The sequence below is a fragment of the Hemitrygon akajei genome, chromosome 31, assembly GCF_048418815.1.
Source record: "Hemitrygon akajei chromosome 31, sHemAka1.3, whole genome shotgun sequence".
NCBI classification, from domain to species: Eukaryota; Metazoa; Chordata; class Chondrichthyes; order Myliobatiformes; family Dasyatidae; genus Hemitrygon; species Hemitrygon akajei.
In genome coordinates, this window is record NC_133154.1 from 31,869,562 (window position 1) to 31,881,570 (window position 12,009).

Below are 12,009 nucleotides of genomic sequence, written 5' to 3' on the forward strand. Positions count from 1 at the left end.
CTATCTCTACTCCCTTTCTTGGATAAAGGAACAACATCCACACCCTCCAATCCTCCAGAACTTCCCCTGTCCCCAATGATGATACAAGGATCATTGCCAGAGGCTCAGAAATCTCCTGCCTCACCTCCCACAGTATCCTGGGGTACCTCTCATCTGGTCCCGGTGACTTATCTACTTGATGCTTTCCAAAAGCTCCAGCACATCCTCTTTCTTAATATCTACATGCTCATGCTTTTCAGTCTGCTGCAAGTCATCCCTACAATCATCAAGATCCTTTTCCAGAGTGAATAATGAAGTAAAGTATTCATTAAGTACCACTGCTATTTTCTCTGGTTCCATATACACTTTCCCACTGTCACACTTGATAGGTCCTATTCTTTCACGTCTTATCCTCTTGCCCTTCACATACTTGTAGAATGCCTTGGGGTTTTCCTTAATCCTGTCCACCAAGGCCTTCTCATAGCCCCTTCTGGCTCTCCTAATTTCCTTCTTAAGCTCCTTCCTGTTAGCCTTATAATCTTCTAGATCTCTAACATTACCTAGCTCTCTGAATCTTTTGTAATCTTTGTTTTTCTTCTTGACTAGATGTACTACAGCCTTTGTACACCATGGTTCCTGTACCCTACAATAACTTCCCTGTCTCATTGGAATGTACCTATGCAGAACTCCACACAAATATCTCCTGAACATTTGCCACATTTCTTCCGTACCTTTCCCTGAGAACATCTGTTCCCAATTAAGTGTCCAAGTTCCTGTCTGATAGTCTCATAATTTCCCTTACTCTTAAACGTTTGTCTAACTTGTCTATTCCTATCTCTCTCCAATGCTATTGTAAAGGAGATAGAATGATGCTCACTATCTCCAAAATGCTCTCCCACTGAGAGATCTGACCTGACTAGGTTCATTTCCCAAAACCAAATTAAGTACAGTCTCTCCTTTTGTAGGCTTATCTACATATTGTGTTAAGAAACCTTCCTGAACACACCTAACAAACTCCACTCTATCTAAACCCCTTGCTCTAGGGAGATGCCAATCGATATTTGGGAAATTAAAATCTCCCACCATGACAACTCTTATTATTACACCTTTCCAGGATCTGTTTCCCTATCTGCTCCTCGATATCCCTGTTACTATTAGGCGGCCTATAAAAAAAAACACCCAGTAAAGTTATTGACCCCTTCCTGTTCCTAACCTCCACCCAGCGACTGCGTAGACAATCCCTCCATGACGTCCACCTTTTCTGCAGCTGTGACACTATCTCTGATCAACAGTGCCACGCCCCTACCTCTTTTGCCTCCCTCCCTTTCCTTTCTGAAACATCTAAATTCTGACCCTGAGCCATCCAAGTCTCTGTAATGGCCACCACGTCATAGCCCCAAGTACTGTTCCACGCTCAAAGCTCATCCGCTTATTTTTGAAGAAATCCTGGAGGAACTCGGCGGGTCAGGCAGAATCAATGGAGAAGAATAAAACAGTCGAAGGTTTGGGTCAAGACCCTTCCTTCACCATGTTGCTGACTGGTGAAAGGTTTCGGATTGAGCTTCGGCTGCCTGTTCCTCGGCATCGATGCTGCACGACCTGCTGAGTTCCTCCTGAATGTGTGCGTGTCTCAATATATCTCGAGAATCCGAGGAATCTCGTGTTTTATATCTGCATTTGTAAGTACAGTCCGCATTGACAGTTGACACGCGGAATACCTGATGATATTGAGTATATTGTTTGTGGGACCTTGCTGCGTTAAAGTAGCTGCTGATTTTTCTTCATAAAAACATTGACGGTTTTTGAGGCATGGGGCGTGGAACCGGTGCTTGCGGGCACTATTAATGGCATCTTGCTTACCCAAGAACCCCCGCGTTTGAGAATTCGCCTTCGACCTAATGCGCAAGCGTCAGGGTCGCTAACGCTCCCGAATGTCGCGCATGCGCTCAGTGGCCTACAGGCTCAGGCGGATCTACCGCAGGTAAGAGCGAGGCTCCGAGTGATGGTTCATTTGGCTCCGGCGTTCGCACCGCGACTGGTGGTCAATTTTTGCGAGCTCCGAACGCACCGTGGCCCTGCAAACCCGGGACAGTCCTGGTCCTTTTCCTCTCTCAGCCTCAAGATCCGTACCCGGGCCCCGGGGAGCTTTCTGCTGATGAGCGAAGCTGCTGGCGCCATTTCTGCAGCGCATGCGTGTTGTTGGGACTGACTTGTTTCTCGTTCAAAGTACACTTAATATCAAAGTATGCATGCAGTGTACACAACTTCGAGATTCTTCCCCAGAGACAGGCACGATATAAAGAAATTCGAAGAAAAAAATTCAAGCCCACTCCACCCACGCACAAAAAGCAACATAGCGAGCTGGAAAACAGAATCAAAAGCCATATTTCAGTTCAGCTCAGTGTTCATTATCTGCATTCCACCCAGTTTCGAAATTGCCCAAGCTAGCAACAAAAAGGAGCAACCAGAAAAGCTAGAAACACATACATGAATTAGAAACAATAGACAGGTGCAGGAGTAGGCCATTCGGCCCTTCTAGCCAGCACCACCATTCACTGTGATCATGGCTGATCATACACAATCAGTACCCCGTTCCTGCCCTCTCCCCATATCCTTTGACCCCGCTATCTATAAGAGCTCTATCTAACTCTCTCTTCAATGCATCCAGAGACCCAGCCTCCACTGCCCTCTGGGGCAGAGCATTCCACACATCCACCACTCTCTGGGTGAAAAAGTTTTTCCGCATCTCTGTTCTAAATGGCCTACCCCTTATTCTTAAACTGTGGCCTCTAGTTCTGGACTCACCCATCAGCGGGAACATGCTTCCTGCCCCCAGTGTGTCCAATCCCTTAATAATCTTATATGTTTCAATCAGATCCCCTCTCATCCTTCTAAGTTCCAGTGTATACAAGCCCAGTCGCTCCAATCTATCAACATATGACAGTCCCGCCATTCCGGGAATTAACCTTGTGAACCTACGCTGCATTCCCTCAATAGCAAGAATGTCCTTCCTCAAATTTGGAGACCAAAACTGCACACAATACTCCAGGTGGGGTCTCACCAGGGCCCTGTACAGCTGCAGAAGGACCTCTTTACTTCTATACTCAATTCCTCTTGTTATAAAAGCCAGCATGCCATTAGCTTTCTTCACTGCCTGCTGTACCTGCATGTTTGCTTTCATTGACTGATGTACAAGCACACCTAGATCTCGTTGTACTTCCCCTTTTCCTAACTTGACTCCATTTAGATAGTAATCTGCCTTCCGGTTCTTGCCACCAAAGTGAATAACCTCACATTTATCCACATTAAACTGCATCTGCCATACATTTGCCCACTCACCCAACCTGTCCAGTCACCCTGCGTTCTCATAACATCCTCCTGACATTTCACACTGCCACCCAGCTTTGTGTCATCAGCAAATTTGCTAATGTTACTTTTAATCCCTTCATCTAAATCATTAATGTATATTGTAAACAGCTGCGGTCCCAGCACTGAACCTTGCGGTACCCCACTGGTCACAGCCTGCCATTCCAAAAGGGACCTGTTAATCACTGCTCTTTGTTTCCTGTCAGCCAGCCAATTTTCAATCCATGTCAGTACTCTGCCCCCAATACCATGTGCCCTAATTTTGCCCACTAATCTCCTATGTGGGACTTTATCAAAAGCTTTCTGGAAGACCAGAATCCACAAACCGCATTGATTCAACCCTGCTCCAGCACCGTCCTCTGGCAGCATCAAGGGAGAGAGAGAGGTCATACAAATGCCAGGACCTTCCCTCTGGAGTGTAGAAAGAGAGAGCATCAAATGCAGATATCTTCCTCCAGCAGCAGCAAGTGAGAGGCAGACAGATGGTGCTGAATACTCACTCGCCCTCTAATCTGCCTGGATGATTGCAGTCTTCCTCATACTTTAATCAGTGGGAGATGGAGTCAGTCATGGGCCTGTGGCCTGACTCCTGACTCCAGGCTGTATACTTTCCTCGAGACCTCAGCCAACGCCCTATGAGGCAGCAAAATGCTAGATCTCCCAGATCACTTGGTGGACAGTGCTTAGTCATGATGGCGCTAAACGGTGACTCCTTTGCTTGCATCTTCGTAAACAGCTCTATTTCCACCTTTAATATCTCTATTTTCCCCTTTCAGGGTTCTTTTGAAGACCCTGACCTGGAGTTACATGCTGACTTCTGGTCTTTGCGAGAATGGGACCCGCTCTCAGGGTTTCACGACTGGCCGTTATTTGACACGCCAAGTGCGCAGCCTGAGAGCTTTGCTTGCCTTCTCGGGTCAGAGATCTCGTGGCTCTGGAGACAGGAGGATCGAAGGTTGGTGGCCTGGCAGGAGATCATGGGAGTCGGAAGATGTGTGGTTGTGTGTCCAGAGACCTGAGATCTTTGGGCACGAAGCTCAGAAAAAGCGAAGCAACAGGCTTTAAACATCATGAACCAGCGAGTTGTTTGTTATGTCAACCCTCTCACTGTGAAATGGAGATATCTCTTTCTTCCTTATTAGGTGGTGTGTTTTGTGGTATGTCGAATTACCGGGTGAACGAGTAGTCTTTGGGGTACTGCAAGTCTGTGTCTTTGTTGTTGTTTTGCTGCTCGCTTGAGTGCTTGGTGGTGGGTGCAGATGTTTTTTTTGCTGATGGGGAAGGGGGGGGTTTGCTGCTACTTACACGAAGGAGGGAGGGGAGCTGGGGGGGACTTTGGAGTTCTTTTTTGTAATTTATTTTTTTTATTGAAGTTCATCAAACAAACATTTCCATAAGATGTATTTCAGACATTGTACATATATATCATATAATCAGAAACGTCACAAATCTCCACATGGTATTTATCTGAGGTATACACTTATAGAAAAGAGTGGAAGGAAAAAACAAGCAAAAGGAAAAAAAACTATGTACAAGTAGGGAGTGATTTTTTTTTACAACATATTCATTGATTTGTGAGAGTAAAATCAGGCCTATGAGGCATTATATAGTTAATCCATTTTTCCCAGTATGAATCAAATTGTTCCAGCTTATGATTAATAGATACTGTTACCTTCTCCATTTTGTAAATGTCCATTGTAATTTCCATCCATACATTTATAGTTGGGCTCTCCTGTGATAGGACTTTGGAGTTCTAATATTTAACTGTCATTCATTCTTTGGGGGCACCCCTCTGTTTTCGTGGATGGTTGCAAAGAAAAATCATTTCACAGTATATATTGTATGCTTTTCTCTGACATTAAATGTACCTTTGAAACCTTTGAAGGACACACCACCAGAATGTAAGTAACAGGCTCCAACCATGGCAGAACCAATGAAGGGAGTTGCTTTGTGACCCATCTCGAGGATTTCACTTTTGATAACGTTGTTCACAGGCAGTTCTGGTACAGAATTGTTTGTTGACACTACCACGGCATTCACTGCCAGTCCATAGGGTGCGTTTGGAAGTGCAGGCAGAGGGAATAGGAGTGGATGGATCTCAGGCACTGCCGAGCTCCCATTATTTAATTCAAGGATTAGCAACTCTGAACAGAAATATACCTCCGAGTTAATCTCAAGTGAAGAGTTTACCGTCCAGTCAATGAAAATGGCAATTAATGCTGCATGGAAAACAAGCACAAACTCCTTCCATTAGATTTAGTTCTTGAGAAAATCACATGTGTTCTACCTCCTCGTGGTCTGGATCTTTGTACCTGGTGAGGATATGTACCATTCTCTTATGGGTACATAATGATATCAAACACCTTTGTCCTGGGTAACAAGTGACCTGTAGCTTTCACATCACAATAGTGCTACACTCCAATGAGAAAGACTACCTCCCTCCCCTTCATATTCATTGGCATTGTTATCGTGTGTTCACCATCAACCACCTGAGGGGGCAAGGGAGAGCAATGAGAAAGTCTCCAGGATCAGCCATGAGCTCTTTGTAGCGTTGTGAGACATGACTAGAACTTGAAATAATACTAATGAAGAGAGTCAAACTGAGTGACATCACAAATTGAGGGTGGGTAGAGATGTCCCATTGTGATACGGACAGGAAAATAGTGAATTTGATGGTCAGGCTGGATGCCTGTTCAGGGCCCAGTTAGAAGACGGAAATGTTCCTCTAGTGTGGGTTGAACCTTGTTACAGTGATGTCAGAGCTCATTGTCGAGACTAAAATGAGCTCATCCGAAATGCTGTCCTTCACCCATTGATGTATTTTGTAAATCTTTTTACAGGTTAGAAGCTGCAAAGAATTTGTGCATGGGACTTTCAAGCACAACAACAAGGGCTCACTCAGCTGAGCCACAGATCCAGCAGTGAATTCATTGTGGGGAGAGAGACCATTCACTTATTCCGTGTCTGGGAACAGAGTCACTCACTCAGCCAAACTACAGACACACCGATGAATTCACCATGGGCAGAGGCCAGTTACCTGTTAAATGTCTGGGAAGAAATTCACTCACTCAACTGACCTACAGACACACTAGTGACTTCACAGTGGGGACAGGAGCCAGTCTCTTGTTGTGTGTCTGGGAAGGGTTTCACTCACTCGTCTACCTACAGTCACACCAGGGAATTTAGTGTGCAGATGCCATTTGCCTACTCTGTGTGTGAGAGAGGATTTACTTACGCATCCAGCCTGAAGATACCTCAAAAGTTCACAGGTGAGAGGGTTCACCTGTTCTGATGGGGGAAAGCGAATCATTCGGCCACTCAAGCGGAAAATTCACTCCATTGAGAGACTGTTCACCTGTTCCGTATGTGGGACAAGATTCGCTCAGTCAACCCTCCTGCAGACATTAGTGAGCATACAAGGGAGAGAGACACTTCAGCTGTTGCGTGTGGGAAGCAATTTACTCGGTCATTTGCTCTCCTGACACACAAGCGATTTCACACTGGGGAAAGGTTGTTCACCTGCTCAGATTGTGGGAGGGGATTTACGCAGTCATCCCACTGACAGACACACTAATCAGTTCACACTGGGGAGATGCCATTTACCTGCTCAGACTGTGGAAAGGGATTTCCTCACTCATCTCAACTGAAGGTACATCGGCGAGTTCACACTGGGGAGAGACCGTTCACCTGCCCAGACTGTGGAAAGAGATTTACTCAATCATCCCACCTACAGAGACACCAGCAAGTTCACACTGGGGAGAGGCCATTCACCTGTTCTGTGTGTGGGAAGGGATTCACTCAGTTATGCAACCTACATGCACATCAGTCAGTTCACACTGGAGAGAGGCCGTTCACCTGCTCAGATTGTGAGAAGGGATTCTCTCGGTCATCTCACCTACTGGCACACCAGTCAGTTCACACTGAGGAGAAACCATTCATCTGCTCAGACTGTGGAAAAGGATTCACTCGGTCATCTCATCTGAAGGTACATCAGCAAGTTCACACTGGGGAGAGGCCATTCACCTGCTCGGAGTGTGGGAAGGGATTCTCTCGGTCATCTGACCTACTGGCACACCAGTCAGTTCACACTGGAGAGATGCCTTTCATCTGCTCAGACTGTGGGAAGGGATTTCCTCGGTCATTTCAATTGAAGCTACATCAGCGAATTCACACAGGGGAGCGGCCGTTCACCTGCTCTGAATGTGGGAAGGGATTCACTCAGTCATCCACCCTTGTGGTCCACTACCGAGTTCACACTGGAGAGCGGCCATTCACTTGCTCTGAGTGTGGGAAGGGATTCACTCACTCATCCAACCTCGTAGCTCACTACCGAGTTCACACTGGAAAAAAGGTTTAAATAAGCTGCATGCTAAATCCAGAGGCAAGTTCAAAATTGACTGTTGGTGTTAAACTCTGTATTTATTGCTGCTGCTCGACACACCCAGTTCTGCACCCTGGTCGCTGGACATGGGAGGAGTTTCTTCTGCTGATGTTCACCTTTAATGGGTCTGGAGTTTAATATTCTGGATCTCTGACAAATAAATCAGTTCTATTTCAAACTCTGCCTCAGGTGCCAAGTGAATCTACAACATGCTTAATGTAGAGTAGGGTCAACTCAGCCCAGCTGTTCCCTGCCAGTGTTTCTGTTCCATGACAGTCCTTTTAAATCCATCCCTGCAGTTCAACTCCCACTTTTCCTGTGGTGATTGGTTCCAAGCAGTCACTCTGTGGGTGAAGAGGTTTCCCTTGAATTTTCTGCAAGACTTTCTTCAGACTGAAGAAGATGAGGAGCTGACTGCAGTTATGTCTGACATGTTCTTTGCCCTCAAATCTCTGAGCTGAGGAAGAATGACTTTGGTAGTTATCTCTTTATTCCACTCATTTCAGTATTATGGGTCATTTTTACTGCTTCTAAAGAACTGTGCCTCACACAGCTGGGTTATTTGAGTATACCACTGTCATGTAAAGTCTGAAAACAGAATGGAGAATGATAGCTGGATGTTCAACGAACCAGGGTCAGAAAACAGAGATGGGTCAGTGTAGGGCAGGGTTTGGGGCTCTGGGCAGGGGTAATGGTAAGAGCACGTGATGAGGAGCAGGGGACATGGCAACGAATGACTGAGTAGCAACATTTGGAAGCTGATTGATAGAGAAAAAAAAATAGATTGACTTTGTTGACACATACAATACCTGTTTGCGAGGCCCTCCACTGGTTGAGGAACTCCTATGGTTTAATTGGCTATATCTGTTAAGTAAGTTGTTCTTGCTTCTTTATTCTGTAATATTATATCCGGATGATTGTCATATCTATAACAGAAGATTGGTGGTAATATAATTTGTAAGGCACTGTCTCTAAAACTGAATCAGATTGATTCAGTCAATACCATAAAGTCATAAAGTTTATACTTTATGGTATAAAGTTATACCATAACTTTATAGTAAGTTATGGTGTCTTTTATGAATTTGTATTTTAAAGCAAGGTTTCAGTGAATGATGTTTGCAACTTGATTGTGCCTGTGTCAGTAATCAGTGAGTTAAACTGCTGCAAGATCCTGTAATGTGTTAGATTGTTTCTGTTGGCATTTTCTGCATTTACTGTCTTGAATTTGTTGGTTTTTTATAATGTATAGTTGATAATTCTTTGTGTTAACCACCTGGTTCTGTATTGCCACAAGGAACCCTTCTGTTTCTGGGAAGAGATCTCCAGCACTGAGCCAGGGATTCTTGTCGACATCTAGTCTGTTCATTCTTGGGATGTCTTCCATGGAGGGTCATGCTCTTCAATTGGTTAACATTTTCTTCTATAGTGATAATTTCTTCATTTTTCTGGGTTCTCCTTTCACTTAAGTTCAGTGGTGTATACTTCTTATCAGAATTGCATGCATGTGTGGAGCACTGGTTCCTGTTTTCGTTGATGAAAATATATCTTTATAATTTTCTTCTGACTGTTGTGTAAATTTTTTATATCTGTTATTCCTCTTCCTCCTTCTGTCCTAGGTTGTGTTAATCTAAGTGCATTCGAGTACAATGTTATTTAAAATTTTTCATTTCAGTTCTTATTTTTCTTTGTAAACTTTCCAGTTGGGTTTCATACCAAGACATTAGGCCAAATGACTACGTTAATATAGGTATAACAAACGTGTCTATTGCCTTTGTTATGTTTTTACAATTGAGCTCTGTTTGGCAGCTTTTCTTAAGCCTTGAAGTAAATTCTGTCATAAGTTTTCCCTTTATCACACTAAAATCAATTGTATAATCATCCATCGATTGTATTGTATCATGCTGCTCTGTTTTGTATTCTGATAGCTCTCTTATATCCATCTTTATGTTTAAAGTTCTGTTACATCCAGGATTCAGTTGCAGAGGGAGGTGTTGAGACCCAGCGAGGACAGTTTCCCCACCAGTTTCTGGGGTATAATGGTGTTAAATGCTGTAATGAACTCTGTAGACAGAAGTCTGGCATATGTGACCCCATTTTCCAGGTGGAATAGGACAGAGTGGAGGGCAGAGGCTATTGCATCATCAGTGGATCAATTCGAGTGATAAGCGAACTGGAAAGGTTCCAGTGCAGCTGGGAGAAAGGCTTTAATGTGCTCCATGATAATTCGCTCAAAGCATTTCATAATAGTTGATGTCAATGCCACCAGACGACAGCCATTTTGACAGGTTACTGTCACCTTCTTTGGCACAGGAATGATAGTTGCCACCTTGAAAACTGAGGGGACGATGGACTGTTCCAGAGAGGTATTGACTATATCTGTCAGCACATCAGTCAGCTGGGCTGTGCAGTATTCCAGAACCTGACTTAATATTAGACACCGCGACTTGGCATGGGTTGACTGTGACCTTCACCTTAGCTTCAGCCAGACAGAGTGTCTGCTTCCTTGGCGTGGGGGGGTGGGTGGGAGAGGCCTTCCTCGCCAGCACTTTGTTCTGTGCATCAAACCAGGCGTAAAAATCATTCAGCCTGTCGTGGAGTTGGGCATCCTGGTCACCAATGTCCAGGGTAGACTGTAGACTATAATCCTTTGAATTCCCTGCCGCAGGCACAGTGTGTCCCTGGTATTGCAGAAGCGGCTGTATATTCTCTGAGAATGCTCCCGTTTTGCCACCTTGATAGAACGAGAAACCACAGTTCTTGCTTCCCTGAGAGCTGTAAAGGCAGCATTACAATGTGTTTTGTGATGGTAACACAAAATACACCAGTTCTTATTTATGTAAATACAGATACCGCCACCGCGGGTCTTGCCTGAGATCGCTGGATTCCTGTCAACCTGAAACCTTCGCGCTGGATGGCCACATCCAGAATGGTGCCCTGAAGCCATGTTTCCTTGAGAATGAGTGCACCGTTGTTCCTCATCTCTTGCTGATTCACAGTCTTAAGCCCAAGCTGTGGAGCTAGTACAAAGTTCATTTCTTCAGAAAACAGTTGTACTGTTTGAATTAATGGCTTTAGCTTTACTGATGAAGGAGCATGTAGTTTTAAATCGTCTGTGTATAGAAGGTGTGTCAAGGTATTATATTTTTATTTTTTCTCATCTCAAACTGGTAAAACCTGAGGTATATGCATAGCCAAACATGGCTTATTTCTCAATAGCTATGAACTTCTCGACTATTTTAGTGGTGTTTAGTATTGTAGCTTTTTACATAAATATTGTGTGGCCTAATTGTTTAATGCTGTTGTGTAGTGACTGTGGGACCCTATATATAACTATTTGAACAATGTATACCCTGTTCACGTTCCATAGTCTCTCAATTTCCTGTTTTAATTCAGTATATTTCAGGTGGTTTTTCACTATTGACTTATTTATGTTATGTGTGTTTGGATCAACTATATCTATTCAGTAAGTTGTCTTTGCTTGTTTTTCCTGTAGTATTATATTTAGATGGGTATTATGGATTACCCTATCTGTAACAATAGCCAGGTCGTAATATAATTTGTAGGACTCTGACTCTAAACCTGGATTAGGCTTGTATTGACAGTAAGGTATAGTGTCTTCTATGAGTTTGTATTTTAAAGCAAGATTTTGGTGAATGATGTTTGCCACTTGATTGTACCTGTGTAAGTAATCAGATTGAGTTAAACTGCTTCAGGATCCTTTTATGTGTTAGATTGTTCCTGGCTTCTCTTGGCACTTTCTGCATTTATCACCTTGAATTTGTTGGTTTTCTATTATGTATATTTTATAATTTTTTTGTGTTATCTAACTAGTCCTGTATTGCCACAGGGAATTATGGTTATGCTTTTTATTATCTTTTGTGCATTGGTTATTGTCTGTCTCGTTGGGTCAGCTCTTTCATTGATTCTATTGTGTTTCTTGGATTTACTGTATATGCCCGCAAGATAACCGATCTCGGGGTTTTATATGGTGATATAAATGTATGCTCATAATAAATTTACTTTGATTTTTGAACTTTGCAGACACACCCGAGATTTCACACATTGGAGAGTCTGTTCACCTGCTCCATCTGTGGGATGGGTTCATTCAGTTATCTAGGCTACTGACACATCAGAGAGTTCACACTGGGGAGAGGCCATTCACCTGCAGTTTGTGTAAGAGGGAATTTCCTGGTCATCCCATCTGCAGGCATACCAGTGAGTTCACACCAGCTCAGACTGTGGGAAAGGATTCACTCAGTGATCCCACCTTGTGAGGCTATAGT

At 43.9% G+C, this 12,009-nt stretch overlaps 1 protein-coding gene across 4 annotated transcripts; it reads left to right on the forward strand.

Moving 5' to 3' along the window:
- The first annotated feature begins 1,921 nt into the window (after positions 1-1,921).
- On the forward strand, positions 1,922-11,759 carry LOC140719118 (uncharacterized). Of its 4 annotated transcripts, XR_012096864.1 has the most exons (4): positions 1,922-1,960; positions 4,122-4,300; positions 6,186-7,954; positions 8,026-11,759. XR_012096864.1 is itself a non-coding variant. In XM_073033504.1 (3 exons), the coding sequence occupies exon 3, from the start codon at positions 6,938-6,940 to the stop codon at positions 7,700-7,702; it is 765 nt and encodes a 254-aa protein (XP_072889605.1). In that variant the 5' UTR covers positions 1,922-1,960; positions 4,122-4,502; positions 6,186-6,937; the 3' UTR covers positions 7,703-11,759. The 4 variants fall into 4 exon arrangements, 3 of the variants coding, with proteins under 3 accessions (XP_072889605.1, XP_072889606.1, XP_072889604.1); XM_073033504.1 differs by having other exon boundaries at positions 4,122-4,502; positions 6,186-11,759; XM_073033505.1 differs by having other exon boundaries at positions 4,122-4,487; positions 6,186-11,759.
- The last annotated feature ends 250 nt before the right edge of the window (positions 11,760-12,009 follow it).